Raw genomic sequence first — 21668 nt, forward strand, 5'->3', positions numbered from 1 at the left:
CGATGGTCTTGTAGCCCATTCCAGCCTTGTGTAGGTCTACAATCTTGTCCCTGACATCCTTGGAGAGCTCTTTGGTCTTGGCCATGGTGGAGAGTTTGGAATCTGATTGATTGATTGCTTCTGTGGACAGGTGTCTTTTATACAGGTAACAAACTGAGATTAGGAGCACTCCCTTTAAGAGTGTGCTCCATATCTCAGCTCGTTACCTGTATAAAAGACACCTGGAAGCCAGAAATCTTTCTGATTGAGAGGGGGTCAAATACTTATTTCCCTCATTAAAATGCAAATCAATTTATAATATTTTTGACATGTTTATCTGGATTATTTTGTTGTTATTCTGTCTCTCACTGTTCAAATAAACCTACCATTAAAATTATAGACGGATCATTTCTTTGTCAGTGGGCAAACATACAAAATCAGCAGGGGATCAAATTGTTTTTTCCCTCACTGTACATTGGCAGGGAAAGAAAGTGAGGAGGATCCTGAAGGACAAACATCAGTCCTTCAAAACATTCAAGTTCAACTGAAGGATAGGAGTCGGAGATGGAAAACAGCATTACAGAGATGAGATAGGAGAGACAGCTGGAGAAATGAGTTCTCTCTAAATACATCTGGGCACATAATCTGTCATGAAGAATGTTCTCATTCTCTGCTCCTCTTTAGAGTGCTAGGCCAAGAGGTGAACTGGACGCCAAGGTTTGAGACTTGACTCAAGGTGACATTATCCTCGTGAATTGGCTCCATGAAGCTACTCTAAATGCTTGCTATGGACCATGCGAAAAAGCTGGAATGTGCTAAGAAGATGGAGGTGGAAAATCGAGTTGAAAATACCTGTGGTGTGTGTGCTTTTTGTCACGAATGGTGAAACTGAGGCTAAGGCAGGAGACGGCTAAATGGTCATTATTTTGATGATGATGATACCTGACTCAGGGACATGTTCATGTCGGGACTTGAGATGGACACCCTGTACTGTGTACATTGGTCATGGTGAGAACTGACACAGTATGCAAATCACACAGGCCATCTATCCGATGGCTACGAATGAAAAGAGCTTAGACAGGCTGAACCGGAGTAGACAGTGGATTAACACTGAACTCACCTTTTCCGCTTCCTGGTTCTGAGATCAAATGTATTTTTAGAGAAACTCTATACTTAGGGGAGGCTGACAGGTGTTAACTACAGTTGAGCAGCTCACCAAGTTGAAAGAAGGTGACTTCGCTCCTGACCCCAGGGCCGGCGCCGTTGCTAGCGGCGACCTCCACGCTGTAGCGTATCCCTGGCGCAAGGCTGGGGATCAGCACGGAGAAGGTGGAGCCATCTACTGTCCGGTTGACGTGGTAACGGCTCTCGTTGCCCAGGCACCAGATCTGGAGAGGACAGTGTAAAAGAAAGGGGAGGGGGAATAGTAAGACAGGGACTTTGTTCTTTCAGTAAATGCCAAAATACCTGTTATAAGACATTTCAACATTAGTCCAGTAGATGGCAACGCCTCCTCAATACTTAGTCCACCTCTGCTGGAGCAACTAAAAACACACGCACCCAAGGAGATTTGAGGGGGAAAAGTGTGAGGCTTGAGGTTCTGCTCTATACCTCTCTCTGTTTGTTCCCCTATCTCACCCTCCCTCCATCTTACCTTGTACTCCTGTACCATTCCGTTCTGTTCCTCTTCGGAAGGTGGTTGCCAGGCGACCAGGATGGCAGTCCCGTTGGCATCGCTCTTCGTCACGGTAACACCCCGAGGGGCTCCGCTGGGGGCTGAGACAGGGACCCACCGTCAGACAGACGCACAGACATCATGATGACATCAAAGACATTCACTCTCATTTGAGCTATGCTCAGAGTCTGCCATGTCTCTTACTGAACTTGAAAGAACACTTAGTGACAATTCAGATGACAGGCATCAGACCGCCACATATGCAGTAGTTTTAGAGTATTCTGAAAACATACAGTAAGCTCTAAACAACAGGAATGAACTGAACAGTATGATCGTAACCAGCTAATGAACAGTATGATCGTAACCAGCTAATGAACATTATGTGGAATGAATCGAGGTTAATATCTTTAAAAAATATGTACTAATTTAAGGTTATGGAACTAGAGTGAATCATTTGTATTCATGTTGTGACAATTGTTAGCCTTTGTAAGGTGAGCAGATTTTAGGAAATGTGCAACACCATGTTTTCTCTGACGAACCGGGACTCTGGATGTACCACATCCTATCCCTCATTTATCTGCCCACGAGTATGAAACCCACATGAAGCCACAGGTCGACGTGGCAAGTTTCTCATCAATATAATAGAGGGATTGTCTGAGCTGATGCTGTGCTGAATGACACGTTGCTGGAGCTCTAGTAACACTTGGGGGCTTTGTGTGCCGTGCTGCAGCGATGGTGCTAGTCGCCTGATGAGAGCAATTCAACTGAATCCGTAGTGCATTGACCTCGGGAGCTTATGCACCTTCTGGTTAAAGATAATGAAAGCAGGCATGTCTGTTGTCTCGGGCTGGCTGGGGCTCTACTGGGGCTCTACTTATGAACTCAGATAACAATTAACAGCACAATTTGTCTCCACAGCTGCTGCTACGCACTCATCTATACAGAGTACACACACTGGAAGAGCTACAGTACACGCATATAAGCTTTAAACAATGTGCAACTCCCAAACCTCACCAATGATGATTACTACAACCTCACAGTAACATCCACACATCTCCGGAACAATTAGCAAGCACAGTGTGGTGTAAGGGATGTGTTATGGTTTCTCAAAATTCTCATGCATTTATTTATACATGTAAAATGTCAAGTTGTCTTTGTTTTAACTTGCCTAGGCGAATAAAACTCTCACAAAACAACCTACTCCAACCTAACACTAGAACTGCTGTATGAAACCTATCATCTCCATCCACACTTCCAATCACAGCCCTCTCTAACAGCAGCCCTTGACCCCTGACCCCTGGCTCCAGCCTCTTACCTTCCTCCAGCGTCCTGGCCACCTTAACCTCGCTGTCCGCTCCCTGAAATTCATCAAAGAAGGGACGCACTTTGAACTCGTAGGTGACCCCTTTCTTCAGCTGAGGCACCACAGCACCGTCCTCTCCAGGGGTCCGCACCTCGAACACGCCCCACTGCCCACCTGGCTGGCCCAGATCAGCAGACGCCCTGTACATCACCTTATAGCCCTGTATGTACGGAGACTCCTGCTCCACCTAGTGGCAGAGAAGGGAAACAGATGTTAGGATTTCTTACAGTGGTTAGGACGGGGACAGGGGACAGGGGTCCTGAGGAATATTTTGTCTCCACTCATGAAAGGAGTGATAAAGGCCCAGTTCATTCAGTTTGTGTAGCACCCATACCACACTGGAAAGAGAAACCCTACTGTAAACCCTACTGTAAATATTAAATAGCTATAAAATGCTGGTTGCCATGGTCATTGATATTTAATATTGTACTTCCAACCAAAACGATTTAACTGTAAGCTTCTGGGATCTATGAAGCCAGTGTCAAATAGCCATTACACCAGCAGAACATACTGTAGAACAGAGGTCTGAGGTGTTGGGCCAGTGTGTCCGATGTAGAAAAACACCACGTTCAAAAAGTAATACACATTATGAACCATAACTCTCCTGCTGTGTGTGTTGGGCTGGTAACCATATCCAGTGACATCCTCCAGGAGAGCTCTTCAGCCCTGTGCTATGTTGTCTACAGGGAGAGCTTAGGTTCCACCCCCTCTGATCTCCCAGAGCTCACAGAAACCACAGCATGAGGTCATCACTAGCCGCCAGCTTCCTGAGAGCCTGGGACTGGTTAGGACACTGCCAGGAGGACACTGCTAACCAGCACTCGCAGAAACATGGGCCTCAAGAGTTAGGTATCGTAGATACAGCTGAGGAACCTAGCACTACATAAGCACTTTATGAAGGACTGGGCCCATGTCCTGTTATTTGGCAATGGCCCATAACAAACTGTTATCACCTGTTTAAAAAAAGTATCATGTTCATTTGTACTGTACAGTGGCCCTATTAATAATGTTTGTCCAAGTCTTCTGAAAGTCAAAAGCTCTTCCTGCCAACTTCCACTGATGCTGGCCATGGGGATGCCTTCTCCCTGCCTGGCTGCCTGGCTTTGGCCCTGCTCAACTAAACTATTTACACCCTGGCTCTGTTTAGGACCGCACCCCTGACATGTGCACAAGTCAGACCATACATCACTGATGGAACCAACACCTTCATGGGGGAGAGACGGAGAAACATCTCACAAGGTAGAAATGACCTCTTTCATAGGCCAGGATCAAAACAGGTGGCCAACAGTTCCACATCCTACCCACAGCTGGCTATACAGCACAGTCTATGCCTACAGACTCAACTATGTGTTCTGAAGAACATCATCTGTCAACAAATCAAATCATACTTTGTGTTGCCTTTTGTTAATATTAGACATAGCCATGCCAGCACATCACGGTGTAGGGAGACCAACAGACCAAGCAGTGTAAGAAACTGAGTGTAATAATTCTAAAACAGCTGACACAGAAAAACACTAGGGTAACCTCTTCTGGCAGGACAGTATCTGCAGACAGCTGGGCCCAGGGCCAGGACTCTACTCACCGTCCACTGCACCCTGACGGAGGAGGAGGAGAGGATGGTGGGGTTGTGCAGATTGACCACCACGTCCCCCAGTTCCCTCTGGATCTGACGGTGGTCCACTCCTTGGCTGGTGGGAGGGGTGTCTGCATGGGGACACAGAGACAGGGAAGGGTTAGTTCACTCTGGCACTCACACTGCCCCAGCCAAGCCATGTGGTTAGGATATGAGGACCACTAAGTCTCAGTGTCTCGGTCATCAGATGAATGGGACTGTATCATCAGGTAGAGGTGGCAGAGGAGGGGGTTGTCTCACCTTGTGTTCTGACGGCATCAGTGATGGGGCTGGGGTCACTGAGGCCGTAGGCGTTGGCTGCTCTAACCAGGAACAGGTAGACGGCACCTGGTTTGAGGTTCTTCAGGACAAAGGTCTCCGTCTTCACATGATCAGCCAGAGTCACCCAGCTACTCCCCGACGCGTGACTGCACAGCGGGAGGAACAATGGTCAATCACTCACAACAGTGCATACACAGTGCCTTCAGAAAGGATTCATACTCCTTGACTTATTCTGCATTTTCTTTTGTTACAGCCTGAATTCAAAATTGATTTGTTTTCTCACCCCCATCTACACACAATACCCCACACTGAAAAAGTGAAAATGTTTCTTAGATATTTTTGCATATTTATTGAAAATAAATTACAGAAATAATCAATTTACATAAGTATTGACACCCTTTTGCTATGACATGTCAAATTGAGCTCGGGTGCATCCAATTTCCTTTGATCATCCTTGAGATGTCACTACAATTCAATTGTTTGGAAATGATTTAGAAAGAAACACCTGTCTATATATAGGTCCCACAGTTGACAGTACGTGTCAGAGCAGAAACTACACCACAAAGTCCAAGAAACTGTCTGCAGATCTCCGAGATAGAATTGTGATGAGGCATATATCCGGGGAAGAGAATAAAACTATTTCTATGAGCACAGTGGTCTCCATCATTGGGAAATTGAAAAAATATGGAACTACCCGACTCTGCCTAAAGCTGGCTAAAACAACCTTAGACTAGGGCGAAGATTTATGTTCCAACAGGACAATGACCCCAAGAATACAGCCAAAGCAATGCTGGAATAGTTTCAGAACAAGAATCTGAAAGTCCTTGAGTGGCCCAGCCAAAGACCAGACTTAAATCCCATTGAAAATCTGTGGAAAGACTTGAAGATTGCTATTCACCGTCGCTCCCCATCTGACAGAGCTTGAGAATAAAGGAAGAATGGGAGAAAATCCCCAAATCCAGACCTGCAAAGCTAATAGACATACCCATGACGACTCAAAGCTGTAATCACTGCCAAAGGTTGTTCTACAATTTATTGACTCATGGGTGTGAATATTTATGTAATTACATTTTTCAATAAATTTGTTAAGAATTCTAAGAACGTTTTCACTTTTTCAGTATGGGCGATTGTGCGTAGATGGTTGACCCCCAAAAATCTATTTAATCCATTTTGAATTCAGGCTATAACACAACACAATGTTGAATAAGTCCAGGAGTATGAATACTTTCGGAAGGCACCGTAGATACAGCCATGAAAACATATTAGACAAACATATTAGATCTCGGCCCTCCTACACTTACCTGAATGCCTCAATGACATAGGAGGTGGGCGTGGCCCCAGCGTTAGGGTTGGGTTTCCAAGACAGTGTGACAGAGGTGCGGCTGACGTCAGTCACGTCAGGCTTGGACGGGGCACTGGGGATCAGGTTAGGGTCTGTGGGTCGACCCGGCTGGACAACCACTCCAAACTCTTGCACCTCCACGTAGGCCCTCCAGGATGCCTCTCCACTGGGGCTGGACGCCAAACAGGTGTATACGCCTGTATCTCCAAGCTGAGGAGACACAGAGACACAGTGTGAGAGTGGGCTCATTGAGTAGTGTCTGAGTGGTGGTCTTTATGTGTGAGAGGGGTGTTATGCTGCCCCCTACCTTAGTGTAACGGATCTGCAGGGCTCCTGTGTCTATCTGAGTGATGCGGGAGTCATCGGAGGACACCACCACCCCGTCTTTCTTCCAATGGACTGTTGGAGTGGGGGTTCCTGTTGCTATGCAACCCAGGACCACTGTACTGTCCACAGGTGCTGTCTGATTGGCTGGGCCCTGTCGGATCACGGGAGGGGGGCGGTCTGACACCACTATTCAAAAGGGAGAATGTACTGTTTAATACCAGGTATACTGTCGGAATCAGACATGGGTTAAAATACTATTTAGGGTATTTCAATTACTTTCAAAGACATTTGGAAGTATTTCATTTAAGACAAGTAGTTGAATATTGGAATGCATTCGGAAATACACTTGGAAAGTATATTTTAAAAAATCGCAAATAAACTGACTCAAATAAACTCCCATGCATTTAATCCAGATATTTCAAAACTAGTTTTAAAAATACACTGAGTATACAAAACATTAAGAACACCTGCTCTTTCCATGACATAGAATGAGCAGGTGAATCCAGAGGTGAAAGCTATGATCCCTTATTTATGTCACTTATTCAATCCACTTCAATCAGTGTAGATGAAGGGGAGGAGACAGGTTAAAGAAGGATTTTTAAGCTTTGAAACAATTGAAACATGGATTGCGTTTTTGTGCCATTCGGTGGGTGAAGGGGCAAGACAACATATTTAAGGGCCTTTGAACAAGGGTATGGTAGTAGGTGCTAGGGTGCACCGGTTTGTGTCAAGAACTGCAACTTGGATATACATACGGGGTATCAAATCAAATTGTATTGGTCAGATACACATATTTAACAGATGTTATTGTGTACCTAGCTCCCACAGTGCAGTAATATCTAACAATACACACAAATCTCAAAGTAAAATAATGGAATTAAGAAATATATAAATATAAGGATGAGTACTGTCGGAGTGGCATTGACTAGAATACAGTAGAATACAATATATACATATGAAATGATTAAAACAGTATGTCAAAATTATTAAAGTGACCAGCGTCCTATTACTAAAGTGACCAGTGATTCCAGGTCTATGTACATAGGGCAGCAGCCTCAAATGTGGAGGGTTGAGTAGCCGGGTGGTAGCCAGCTAGTGACAGTAACTGAGGTGGAGGGTACTGGGTGGAGGCCGGCTAGTGAAGGCTATTTAACAGTCTGATGACCTTGAGATAGAAGCTATTTTTCAGTCTCTCGGTCCCAGCTTTGATGCACCTGTACTGACCTCACCTTCTGGATGATAGCGGGGTGAACAGGCCATGGTTGATGTTAATGGCCTTCCTGTGACATTGGGTGCTGTAAGTGTCCTGGAGATTAGGCATTGTGCCCCCGGTGATGCGTTGGGCAGACCGCACCACCCTCTGGTTAGCCCTGCGGTTTTAGGTGGTGCCGTTGCCATACCAGGCGGTGATACAGCCTGACAGGATGCTTTCAAGGGTGCATCTGTAAAAGTTAGTGAGGGTCTTAGGGACCAAGCCCATTTTGTTGACGTTTTTGGGAGAGGTTATTTTCCTGGCACCACTTTGCCAGGGCCCTCACCTCCTCCCTGTAGGCTGTCTCATCATTGTTGGTAATCAGGCCTACCACTGTTGTGTCGTCTGCAAACTTGATGATTGAGTTGGATGAACAGGGAATACAGGAGGGGATAAGCACACACCCTTGTGGGGCCCCTGTGTTGAGGATCAGCGGAGTGGAGGCGTTGTTTCCTACCTTCACCACCTGGGGACGGCCCGTCAGGAAGTCCAGGACCTAGTTACACATGGCGGGGTTCAGACCCAGGGCCCCGAGCTTAACGATGAGCTTGGAGGGTACTATGGTGTTGAAGGCTGAGCGGTAGTCAATGAACAGCATTCTTACATAGGTATTCCTTACATAGGTAAGGTGGAGGTGATGTGATCCTTAACTAGCCTCTCAAAGCACTTCATTTAGTTCAGTTACCTTGTCTTTCTTGGGTTCTTGGTAGACATCTTAAAGCATATGGGGACAGCAGACTGGGATAGCTCTGAGGACGCAGCTAGGGATGCCGTCTGGGCCGGGCAGCCTTGCGAGGGTTAACACGCTTAAATGTTTTACTCACGTTGGCCACGGAGAACGAAAGTCCACAGTCTTTGGGAGCGGGCTGCGTCGGTGGCATTGTGTTATCCTCAATGTGGCTGAAGAAGGTTTTTTGGCTTGTCCGGGAGCAACACATCTGTGTCCGCGCCGTGGCTGGTTCTCCCTTTGCAAGTCCCTGCCACATACGCTCGTGTCTGAGCCATTGAATTGCGACTCCACTTTGTCTTTGTACTGACGTTTGTCTGTTTGATTGCCTTTCTGCACAATTTTAATTCAACCATATTCCCAATCACCTTAAAGGTTCGCACTTTCATTTTTGTGCAAATGCTGCCATCTATCCACGTTTTTGGTTGGGGTAGGTTTTAATACTTGACACAACCACGGGAAGCATTGGAGTCAACATGGGCAACCTTCCCTGTGGAACACTTTCGACACATTGTCGACTCCATTCCCCAAAGAAATGAGGCTGTTCCGGGGGCAAAAAGGGGGGTGCAACTCAATACTAGGAAGGTGCTCCTAAGGTTTGTTATACTCAGTGTAAGTACTTGCAAATACTTTCAAATAGCAGGCTCTTTATAGGAAATTATTTGAAAATACTAATAAAATAAAACGTATTTAAATAACTAAGACTGAAATACACATGGTCTAACCCTGGTCTGAACCAGGTCTGACCCAGGTCTGGGTCAGAATAAATAGGACTCTCTATCATCACTTCAGATAGAGAGAGAAAGCTGGAATGAAGAGAATAGAATGGCGAGAAAAGAGACAGAGAAAATCAAGGACAGATGAGATGTGAGAGATATTGAGGAAAATTGGCACGAGAAGAACACAATAGGAGTGACAGGTTGGGCATTGAAGGGGAATAGAAATCAGATTATCCCAATGCCCAGAGCAACTGGCTAATCATTGGGCAATAGTAGGAGCACCACAGACCAACAAATAACCAATCCCATTTAGATAGCAGCCAGCCATCACTCTCCCACTTCACAACCCAGTGGAAATAGACAGGATAAGGCTCTCCAAAATCAGAGGCACAGGGGAAAATAATGGAAATACCTTGAAAACCACCAGAGGAAATGGCAGCAAGTTACTTCTATACAGATACAGCATTCAAACGGGGAAGGAGGAGGGAAAGGGGGAGAGAGGTGGAGAGAGGTGGAGAGAGGGGGAGAGAGGTGGAGAGAGGTGGAGAGAGGTGGAGGGGGAAGAGAGGGGGAGAGAGGTGGAGAGAGGGGGAGAGAGGTGGAGAGAGGTGGAGAGAGGTGGAGAGAGGTGGAGAGAGGTGGAGAGAGGTGGAGAGAGGTGGAGAGAGGGGAGAGAGGTGGAGAGAGGGGGAGAGAGGTGGAGAGAGGTGGAGAGAGGTGGAGAGAGGGGAGAGAGGGGAGAGAGGGGAGAGAGGGGGAGAGAGGGGGAGAGAGGTGGAGAGAGGTGGAGAGAGGGGGAGAGAGGTGGAGAGAGGGGGAGAGAGGTGGAGAGAGGGGGAGAGAGGTGGAGAGAGGTGGAGAGAGGGGGAGAGAGGTGGAGAGAGGGGAGAGAGGTGGAGAGAGGTGGAGAGAGGTGGAGAGAGGTGGAGAGAGGGGGAGAGAGGTGGAGAGAGGTGGAGAGAGGTGGAGAGAGGTGGAGAGAGGTGGAGAGAGGTGGAGAGAGGGGGAGAGAGGTGGAGAGAGGTGGAGAGAGGTGTGGAGAGAGGGGGAGAGAGGTGGAGAGAGGGGAGAGAGGGTGGAGAGAGGTGGAGAGAGGGGAGAGAGGTGGAGAGAGGGGAGAGAGGGGAGAGAGGTGGAGAGAGGTGGAGAGAGGTGGAGAGAGGGGGAGAGAGGTGGAGAGAGGTGGAGAGAGGGGAGAGGTGGAGAGAGGTGGAGAGGGAGAGAGGTGGAGAGAGGTGGAGAGAGGTGGAGAGAGGGGAGAGAGGGGGAGAGAGGTGGAGAGAGGGGAGAGAGGGGAGAGAGGTGGAGAGAGGTGGAGAGAGGTGGAGAGAGGTGGAGAGAGGGGGAGAGAGGGGGAGAGAGGTGGAGAGAGGTGGAGAGAGGGGGAGAGAGGTGGAGAGAGGTGGAGAGAGGTGGAGAGAGGTGGAGAGAGGGGGAGAGAGGTGGAGAGAGGGGGGAGAGAGGGGGAGAGAGGGGGAGAGAGGGGAGAGAGGTGGAGGGGGAAGAGAGAGGTGGAGAGAGGTGGAGAGAGGGGGAGAGAGGTGGAGAGAGGTGGAGAGAGGGGGAGAGAGGTGGAGATAGGGGGAGAGAGGTGGAGAGAGGTGGAGAGAGGTGGAGAGAGGTGGAGAGAGGGGGAGAGAGGGGGAGAGAGGGGGAGAAAGGGGGAGAGAGATGGAGAGAGGTGGAGAGAGGTGGAGGGGGAAGAGAGAGATGGGTAAGCCTATTCACTAGAAGGAGAAATAAGGGATGGCAGAGTGAGGAGTGCTAGCTGGATTAAATCAAACATGCTACATCCTTGTTTCATTTCCATTAAGTGTAATTGAGTGTACATTAAGTAGGTGACTCTCATTTCCCTGGCGCGGCTGCAGAAAGCATTACCATATGATTACCCAGAACCAATAGCTGCCACCAAGTCACGGCCATGCACAGACAACGCCTGCCGCCAGTACCAGCCTCAGGCAATTATGTTAATTAACTTAATATATGTACATAGTGAAGACGCACACGCATCCACACACGCACGCACACACACGCTCACACTCTCTCAGGTCAGTTTATTATAACCAAGTAGACTTTGCTGCTGGTGCTGGCTGCTGTAATTACTGTTGTAGGTCTTGGAGCCAGACTCAAAATTTTAATTCTGTTTTTAATAACTGATGCAATTATCAGGATTATCATAATTCGGTTCACCAGCATGACATTAGGGAGGAGAACGAAAGGTGTCTAGGTTTAAATATATATGTGTGTATGAAAATGTGAATATGTGTGTGTGTGTGTATGAAAATGTGATTATGTGTGTGTGTGTGTGTGTGTGTGTGTGTGTGTGTGTGTGTGTGTGTGTGTATGAAAATGTGATTATGTGTGTATGTGTTTTGGGGGAGGGTTCAATTGGGAAGGAGGGTATGGGCGGTCTGCTTGCACTGTCACCATGGGAACAGGGGGTTTGGAGCCCAAATGCCTGCAGCTGAGGGTTCCTGAAATCACTCCAACAACAATTAGTCACCAAGGCCAGCAGTAACCAGCAAAAAACACTGAACCGTATAAAGGCCACGGTATCTCGCCAGTCAACAGGACAGGCTGATCTGCCATACATCCAGCCAGCAATCATCAAGTCATTCAGTAATGACATTGGGGGCCAGAAATTCAGCATTTTCCAATCATGGAGAGACAACTCAGTCAACCAGGCCAATGGAGGCTTTGGTCAGTTGATTAGAGGAAACCCTCCCTCCTCCCCTCCCTCACTCACTGTCAGTGACCTCCAGCAGGGCCTTGGTGATGACAGAGCCAGCGATGTTGAGGGCCTGACAGCTGTAGTAGCCGGCGTCTGAGCGCTGGGCGTCTGCGATTGTCAGACTGCCTGTCTGGGACACGGAAAGTCGGCTGAAGGGCTGAGGCGGCTGGTAGGAGAAAAGCAGGCTCTGGAGGACGGAGAGAAAGAGACTGGTCTTGAGACTGGAATTACATGTTTACCCTTGATACATACATTGGACATGGTGTTATCAATAACCTACACTCTAAGGATACGGTGCATTCAAGATCTTTTCTTCAACATATAGACCTATGTATCAACATTTACATCATAAATAGACTGGATAGTATCTCACATTGCTGCCCTCCCTCTGCCAGAAGATGGCAGGCTGGGGGTTGCCAGTGGCCTCACACTGGAAGGTGACCATTCTCCCAACTGCCACCACCTGATTTCTGGGGCGCATGGCGAACGCTGGGGGCACTGCAGGGGTGGAGAGATGGACCTTGGTTTAACAGGACAAACATTGAAAAACGTTGCAAGCATTGCAAAAGAATGTCAAAACAAACCATAAAATCACATACAATAGGATGAAAAAATGACTGTTTACCTTTTTTTCACTTAAATATATGCATTTTATTTTATCACCCACTTACTACCGGTTGCTCGTGACAACTGAAATGTGAACTCCTATTGGAGGATTGGAGGAAGGAGATGAGGACTGTAATGACTAATGATGTCGTGTTGCTGTCAGTGTGGAGGAGGATGACCGACGGATGACAACTTACCAGTGAAGACTACAAGAGAAGAGAAGAGAAGCAAACACAAGAGCAGGAGATGAATAATGATGACAGGCACATGCGACGGTAAAAGACTATCAGTCAATCATGAAACATTTTCAACAAACACTTTGATGAATGAATACACGAGTGAGTAAAGGAACGGAATACACAACAATCTGATAGACCGCGAGGGGCATATGCTGCACAGAAGCTCTGTTTGTGCAGTAGAGTAACAGTCCACTAATCAGTCACTGTGAGTTGACTACGGTTGGTCTCAGGGGGTGTGTATTTAATGAACGGGACTCCACTGCGAGACTGCTTCAGTGTGGGTTTGACTGTAAATACATCTCCCTCCCTCCATCTACATTCCTCAACACGATCAAAAACACACACGCATGTGGTTCACACACACACACACACACATTCACACATGCAGTTACTGTGGACACACACACAAATACACGCATGTTGCCTCAAATAACTGTATAGGCAGTATTTTATCCTTATTACCCTACAGTAGAATGGAAATGTTTTTTCTTAATGATACAAAGAAAAACATATAAGACCTTAAAGAAAGGTCCAGACAAAGGGAGAGGTAAGGGAGGACACAGACGGGGGGGAAGACAGAGAGAAACAATGTTGTTTTTGTTGGATTTGGCTGAACCCCATAACCACCAAGCCTGATAGCCATGTTTCCGGAGTGGGATGTGACGAATATGTGACCATGGACTTAAAAAGAGCCAGGGTCCAGCTCCCAGCATGTCGTGCTGGATGAGGAAGAGGAAGCGGAGCATCTCTTCCTGCCCCCTGCCTGAGTGTGTTGAGCTCAGACCAGACCCCCTTCACGGGCCACATGCCCACCCAGCTACAGGCTCCCACCATATTTCATATACTAAGAAAAAATGTAACAATGTCCATTTACTGAATACTATGCACCTGGAGAACACTGTGTTTCTATCACTATGTATTTCAATGTAATATTTAGGACCAGGATTTGTACATTCCTTGCTAACTTTTCTGTCTAATTTCATTTATGTGGAGTAACATGGGAACTTAATCAATCACTGGGAACAAAGATCATTTCCTTAGCAAATGTGTGCACGCACTTGCACGCACTTGCACACACACACACACACACACACACACACACACACACACACACACACACACACACACACACACACACAAACAGTGGTGGGAGTGTTTGAAAAGTTTGTTGTCGTGCTGATAGATCCACATTGAAGGCCTAGTGCTGACCCCTGACTTGCAGCATGTGTTTTATGGGGTTAGCTGGGGCCAGAGGCATGAATTCCCTTGGCAGGTTTATAGGGTGAATGGAGGCGTTGTTGAGGGGACACACAAGCTTGTGTGTTTGGTCAGTTCAATGGGACAGTAAAGTGAGGGTGGAGTGTGAGACTATGTATCTTGGAGCGTGTGTGTGAATGTGTGCGTCGCACAGGTGTGTGTGTACTGCATTTGTGCCGATGTGTATGTGCGTATGTCGCACACGTGTGTGTATTACTGTGTGTGCTCAGTAGGGTTGCTGGGACAAGGCGTGGCCTGTTCCCATCCCTATGAGACCTATTGGGCTTGTTGACTCAAAGGTGTGAAAAGCCTTGCATGGAAGTGTTGGGTTGAGTTATGAGGCATCTCTGTGGCCCGTTTGGACAGAGTTACAACCCCCCAGTGAACACATAAACCTGGAGGGGAGAGAGAGGGGGATGAACTCTATTACAGTTCAGACACTCGGAGACCGGAACTTCCTCTCTCTCCCTCTGGGTGTAGAGCTAGGCCTATAGAGAGCCTTATAGACTGTGGCCTTCATATGTCTATAAAGGCTGAGGCACACTGTGAGTCTTAAAGCCTATAAAGTAGCTGAACAGTGAAATGCATGGATAGGCAAGTGACCAAGGGCCATTGTGGTGGGTGTGTGTGTGTGTGTGTGTGAGTGAGTGAGTGAGTGAGTGAGTGAGTGAGTGAGTGAGTGAGTGAGTGAGTGAGTGAGTGAGTGAGTGAGTGAGTGAGTGAGTGAGTGAGTGAGTGAGTGAGTGAGTGAGTGAGTGAGTGAGTGAGTGAGTGAGTGAGTGAGTGAGTGAGTGAGTGAGTGAGAGAGAGAGAGAGAGAGAGAGAGAGAGAGATGTGGCTCAGTTGGTAGAGCATGGGGGTTGTATGTTTGATTCCCACGGGGGACAATTACGAAAATGTACGCCCTCACTACTTTAAGTCGAGAGGGATAGCTGCTAATTAAGACTTGACTTTGAGTAGAAAATACAGGAATCCAGATAATACTGCCAATTACTTAAACATTTTACAAGGTGATCTGGAGTGTTGGCACTAGTTAAAGTGTGATAAACGACCTCAGTAAAAGTGTTAGGTGATGGAAAATATGCCTGAAAACATATTTGGAGAAAACCCTATGTGCAAGCCTTGTGTTCGGAATGAAACCAGCTTGACTGGAGTGAGGAGGCCTCCAATGTGTTTTGATTTCCACTACTGATAATGTGGCATGGCTGCACCAATCACATGGCCAGACTGAGTCTAAGGGAAATGAGCCCTTGGTCTCCTGCCTGCCCTGTTGAATATGTTCAAACAAATCAAGGACATTATAATGTTTGTGTTTGAGGCAGAAAACAGAGAAACTATGGAGTACAAATTACTACCGTGGGCTTATTCTGGTACTTGTGTAACAATGAATACTAGCGTATCCCTCTAGTCAGAAACGATGACTTGAGATACACTGAAAATACATTGATTGAAAGGTGTTATAAAAAGTTCAAATGTGTTGCCCCTAAATGTTACCTTCTAAGCTTCTCTCCCTCTCCCTCTCTCCTCTCTCATTGATCTGAACCCTCAAGTATCTCCAGATGAGAATGTGTTTGTCAGACAGTGCTGTTGTTAATTCCTTCAGGGGAGATCTGCTCTCCCCCCTCTCCTCCTATTTGGTTCTAGGTATAACCATTTTGGTTCCAGGTCAGACCCGGTGCCAGGATAAAGTGACTAAGGGGACAGTTGAAATGGGCGAAGGGGCTAAACTTTTTGGGGTTCTTGCGCTGGAATTATATTGAATTCTGCTAATATGATCACGCTATACCGCAATAAACATAAAGTTAAAATGATGAGACTCCGAGATCATTGAGTGCTTTTGAAATCTGTAGCCTATCTCTGCTGCGGTGTTTCAGCACAATGGACAGCACCCTACAGCTAGGCCGTTTTGGTAATGAGTATAGGCTACAAGATAGATAAGGCAATTCACCTATTACAAACAGCCTATGTGAATGCAGCTGTATACACATCTTACGCAAAATAAATGCTTAAAGTAGTAGCCTCGTTATTCATGCATGCAAATAAAAATCCTGAATAGCAGTTGACTTAGAATAGCCGCACAATTGCAAATTTGTATATTTTTAATTTCACCTTTATTTTACCAGGTAGGCCAGTTGAGAACAAGTTCTCAACTGCGATGAATGAATGCGAACAGAACAAAATCAATCTACATTTTGGCAAGTTACATGAACAGTAAACAAAAGGCAAATGGAGATCCAAATAACCAAAACACAGCCTACCGCCTACTACAGTGAGCTGCAGACATGCACAACTGTCTTGCCAAATAAACCGGCCTATACAGGTCGGCTTCAAACATAGCAATTCGTGCCGCTTGCACGTGAGTTATGCAATACGTTGTGATATGTCACAATGCAGTTCTATGAATCAAATTGCACCCATATAATCAATTAACCTTCACACCCCCCATGTGGGATGGTTGAGCTAAAGTAGGCTAATGTGATTAGAATTAGGTTGTAAGAAAAATACAATTTCCCAAGACATAGACATATCTGATATGGGCAGGAAGCTAAAATTCTTGTTAATCTAACTGTACTGTCCGATTTACAGTATCTATTACAGTGAAAGAATACCATGCTATTGTTTGAGGAGAGTGCACAGTTATGAACTTGAAAAAATTAATAAACCAATTAGGCACATTTGGGCAGTATTGATACAATATTTTCAACAGAAATGCAATGGTTCATTGAATCAGTCTAAACCTTTGCACATACACTGCTGCCATCTAGTGGCCAAAACCTAAATTGCGACTATCCTGGAATATTACATTTTGGCCTTTCTCTTGCATTTCAAAGATAATTTCAAATGTTTTTTTCTTTGCATTATCTTTACCAAATCGTATGTGTTATATTCTCCTACATTAATTTCACATTTCCACAAACTTCAAAGTGTTTCCTTTCAAATGGTATCAAGAATATGCATATCCTTGCTTCAGGTCCTGAGCTACAGGCAGATTAGATTTGAGAATGTCATTTTGAAAAAAAGCGTCCAATCTTAAGCAATGCCAGCCTACCATAAATACGTTTCCAATATATACAGTTCCATTCACAGCAACAAAAATCGAAAGGCTACCAAGAAAACCATAATAGCATCTGCAGAAAGAGTATTTCAGCCACTCTCTTTCTATGAACCAGTTGCTATTCAATTAACGCTTTTAGACAGAAAACCTGTGGCTAGGGTAGCATTATAGGCTAACCTGGGCTGGCTGTGCTGCTCAAAGATCATCAGGGACAGTCGGAGGTGGAGGCGGCTGTGGAGCCATTATCCTGGCGGCGCTAACAGAAGGGCGAGTATTCTCACACGGAGCTAGCTGGAGCTGCTGGGCTTGGCGGCGGCATCTGTGGTTTGAGGCTGATGCTCATTGCTCCTTCTCCTTTGTTTGGGTACTTTGGCAAAGCCAATTTCTGATATCCATCATGGCAAATTAGCTAGTTCAAGTTAGCTAATAGGCTAAGGCTAATAACATTAACACTTTTTACAGCTAGCTAGCTAAGAGTGAAGCAGCTTCAATGGTAAACTTGACCCAACCTTTGTATAAAATTAAAGGCGTATCACATTATCCACTTAGCCTACCACAGAGATGAGAAGTGTTTTTCCTGCTTTTATGGAAATCCAAAGGAGTCATAACTAACTGCCCAGTGGCTTTCCATAGCCCCCCTACACACCACAGTGCTTCCAGTCCATTATGCTGACACAGCGCAGCAGAGATACCGATTTTTTTTGTGCCAACCTGCCACTCAATCATTTGAACTTTTTTGCTATTTTTATGTAGGGACATACAACTAAAAGTGCTAAGCCCCCTTTAGCTCCCTCGTGGAGCTAGACCTTTCCACAGAGAATTTTACATGGAACCCAAAAGGAACCCAAAAGGGTTTTACCTTGAACCTGTGTACACTGTACTTAGTCAGCTACACCCTTCCCTCCAATTAAGCCAATCTGTACGAATCTGCTATCTGTTCTTCCTCTCTTCTGTTCAGACCCTAAATTAGACGCTGGTCCCCCTCTTTTCCCAGGCAGGCAGGGCTGGTGTAGAGTAGACTGTGTAATTAGAACCGTGTCATTCCCAGCGTGGGACACAGGATTGTCTTTAATTAAACCCTTCTGTCTCTCTCTCTCTCTGTCTGTCTGTCTGTCTGTCTGTCTGTCTGTCTGTCTGTCTGTCTGTCTGTCTGTCTCTCTCTCTCTCTCTCTCTCTCTCTCACTCCCTCCCTCCCTCCCACCCACCCACCCACCCTCTCTGTAGTGTAGTGAGGTGTTACTGTTCATTTCCTGCCGTCAGTCCCTGTGCTGTGGGGGGTCATTGTGGCAGGGAATCCCTGCTCATAAATGAACCCACTTCCTGGTGCCTCATCAACACTCCCATCTGTTACACTGATCCAGTCATGGTTAGACTGTGGCAATGGGCTGTGTAAGTAAGGAACAAGACTAGTATAGTGCAGATTGTTTCACAACTGATATGAACCCAAGCCAAGGGGATACAGTAAATTACATAACCTCACAGATTGAACTGATAACCTAGCTCAGTCTGTTACCCTGGGAACTGCTTGACTTGACACATGAATGTAAACTGATCCATGCTTAAGAAAACAGGGCAGGCCAGAGATCAGTGGGGTAATACTCCATGGTGTGGCTAGATAGGGTTAGGTAGGATATCTAACTGCTCTGAGAACAGCTGTCTTCTTCTTCACACATTCTCTAATGTTACATGACTGTGAGAGCAACAGCTGCACAGCATAAACCCAGTCTGCACGTTTCATAGTCTGTGTGCACCTTTCATGTCAAACAGCAGGTGTGACCAGGGTTGGGGTTGGGGTTAGGGTCGGGGAGGTTGTACTGACCGTGTACGGTCAGCGTAGCGGACGCCTCTGCCTTTCCCACCATGTTCTCTACAACACACGTGTAGGAGCCCTCGTCTGATGGTGCCACACCACGCACACTCAGAGTGTGGTCCTCCAGGATCTCATACCTGTAGACAGACACACACACAGGGAGAGAGAGAAAGAGATAGACGTGAGACAAAGGAGCTTTGCACGATGGCATGCACACTGTAATATCCCAAGCATCTGATTCCATGACCAGATGTGACCCTGCATATGCATAAGATTTAGATCACAGTATGCATCTATGATGTAAGAGTGTAATATAAAGGCTGTATAGCAGTGCTGGGTCATTCAGCCGTACCTCCCCTTGGGCAGGTCTGCATCCTCTTTCCTCCAGCGGACAGTGGGGACCGGATCTCCCCGCGCCTCACAGTGGAACTCCACACTCTCATCTGCCAGCACCATAACACTACTGGGCCTCTTCACAAACCCTGGGCGCTCTGGGGGAGGGGGAGGGCATCGTCATCATCACTGTCATAATGGTCAAAATAACCACTATTCTTTGTGTGAAGATGTGCACGGCAGTGTGTAGAGAGCCCCCGCAGCACACGCCTTCTTCCTCCAGTTCCAACATAGTCGCATGCTGGTTTATGTTAATATTGGCATTCTACAGTATCACACACATTTGAAGTTGAACTGAAATCTTAGCTTGGATCTCCAACCCTAGCCCTTCAAAATAAACGTCTATACCAGGCGGTGTCAGAGGAAGGCCCTAAAAATGGTCAAAGACTCCAGCCACCTAAGTCATAGGCTGTTCTCTCAGCTATCGCACAGCAAGCGGTACTGACGCACCAAGTCTGGAACCAACGGGACCATGAACAGCTTCTACCCCCAAGTCATTAGACTACTAAATAGTTAGTTAAACAGTTAACCAAATAGCTACCCGGACTATCTGCATTGACCCTTTTTGCACTGTTTTGACTCATCACATACGCTGCTGCTACAGTTATTATCTGTCACTTTATTCCTAGTTATATGTACATATCTACCTCAACTACATCATACCACTGCACATCGATACTGAAAAACTGCTTCTTTCTCAAGGCCATCAGACTGTTAAATAGCCATCACTAGCCGGCTACCACCCGGCTACTCAGCCCTGCACCTTAGAGGCTGCTGCCCTATATACATAGACATGGAATCACTGGTCACTTTAATAATGTTTACGTACTGCTTTACTCATTTCATATGTATATATTGTATTCTAGTCAATGCCTCTCTGACGTTGCTCATCCTAATATTTATAAATTTCTTAATTCTATTCTTTTAGATTTGTGTGTATTGTTGTGAATTGTTAGATGCTACTGTACTGTTGGGCGCTAGGAACACAAGTTTTTCGCTGCACCCACAAAATAATCTGCTAAATATGTGTATGTGACCAATAACATTTCATTTGATACCCCGTATGTATATCCAAGTTATCGTTACTCATTGTGTATTGATTACTACTTTTATTATGACGTGTTTTACTGTTTCTATTATTTCTCTATTTTCTTTCTCTCTGCATTGTTGGGAAGGGCCCGTAAGTAAGCATTTCACTGTCAGTCCACACCTGTTGTTTACAACACATGTGACAAATAAAATTTGATTTGGGGCTCCCAAGTGGCACAGCGGTCTAAGGCACGGCATCTCAGTGCAAGAGGCGTCACTACAGTCCCTGGTTCGAATACAGGCTGTATCATATCCGGCCTTGATTGGGAGTCCCATAGGGTGGCGCACAATTGGCCCAGTGTCGCCCGTGGTTTGGCCGTGGTAGGCCGTCATCGTAAATAACAATTTGGTCTTAACTGACTTGCCTAGTTAAATAAAGGTTAAATAACAAAATACAAAGCTTTGAGTTAAGCACCTAAAAAATGAGACCTCTGAATACCATTAACCTCCCATAACCCTCTCCCCCACATTCCCCCACTTCATTTAAAACCCATTTTATTTGCCTCTTTCTTATTTGTGACATGTGGATGAAAACCAATAAATCCACTTAAAACTAGTAGGGCTTGTTAAAACCACGGCCATTTTATTTACATATGTCCCAGAGCACATTTTAAAACAAATCTGTTTCTTCAATCAGCAGTATTATTCTATTAGCCTTAAATGTTTTCACTGGGCATTATAAATGTGTGTGCACTGGCCAGCCGCCCAGTCCAGATGATTCTGTGATAGGAAGTAACAGTCTGCTCTGATGGGAAATGCTTGGAGAGGGGTGGGAGTGAGAGGAGGTGGGGTGGGGGTGGATATGGTGACAGCATAGGAACGAGGTGGGGGTGGAGAGCGGGACCAGGGTAGGGTGGGGTGGGGTGGGGGTGGAGATTGGAACAGGCTATGGGTCAGTGGTCTGGGACACTACATTATTATTTTTTTGACAGGGAGTCAATGCTGAGACCAAGGTCTCTTTTCCAGATAAGCCCTCTATAGCACCACAATACACATAAATATATAATAAAAATAATTAAACTACACATTCATAAAGACATCCAAATACACATCATTATACACAACAATACATGAAAGAAAAACACAATCATAAAATACAGACACATTCTTCAATAAAAAGGTCTCCTAGCAACCGTCTGAAATTCCCTAGAGGCACCAATTCCTCCAATTTTAAAGTGTATTCTAGATCATTCCACACGTAAGATGCAAG

General features: G+C 46.0%; 1 protein-coding gene across 3 annotated transcripts in view; it reads right to left on the minus strand.

The window, feature by feature from the left end:
* The window catches only part of LOC109873113 (roundabout homolog 1), a 148427-nt gene that overhangs the window by 11505 nt on the left and 115254 nt on the right, over positions 1-21668 (minus strand). For 2 of the 3 annotated variants that reach the window (XM_020464659.2, XM_031807852.1), the window contains 12 exons: positions 19329-19467; positions 18986-19113; positions 12813-12821; positions 12383-12507; positions 12025-12196; positions 6561-6766; positions 6213-6463; positions 4891-5057; positions 4600-4721; positions 2970-3204; positions 1634-1755; positions 1196-1367 (listed from right to left, as the gene is read on the minus strand). In XM_020464659.2, coding sequence (XP_020320248.1) covers positions 1196-1367; positions 1634-1755; positions 2970-3204; positions 4600-4721; positions 4891-5057; positions 6213-6463; positions 6561-6766; positions 12025-12196; positions 12383-12507; positions 12813-12821; positions 18986-19113; positions 19329-19467 — 1848 coding nt within the window. The remainder of the gene's footprint in view (positions 1-1195; positions 1368-1633; positions 1756-2969; positions 3205-4599; positions 4722-4890; positions 5058-6212; positions 6464-6560; positions 6767-12024; positions 12197-12382; positions 12508-12812; positions 12822-18985; positions 19114-19328; positions 19468-21668) is intronic. The other variant, XM_020464660.2, reaches the window with a different exon arrangement.

The sequence above is a fragment of the Oncorhynchus kisutch genome, linkage group LG28 (assembly GCF_002021735.2).
Source record: "Oncorhynchus kisutch isolate 150728-3 linkage group LG28, Okis_V2, whole genome shotgun sequence".
Taxonomy (NCBI): domain Eukaryota; kingdom Metazoa; phylum Chordata; class Actinopteri; order Salmoniformes; family Salmonidae; genus Oncorhynchus; species Oncorhynchus kisutch.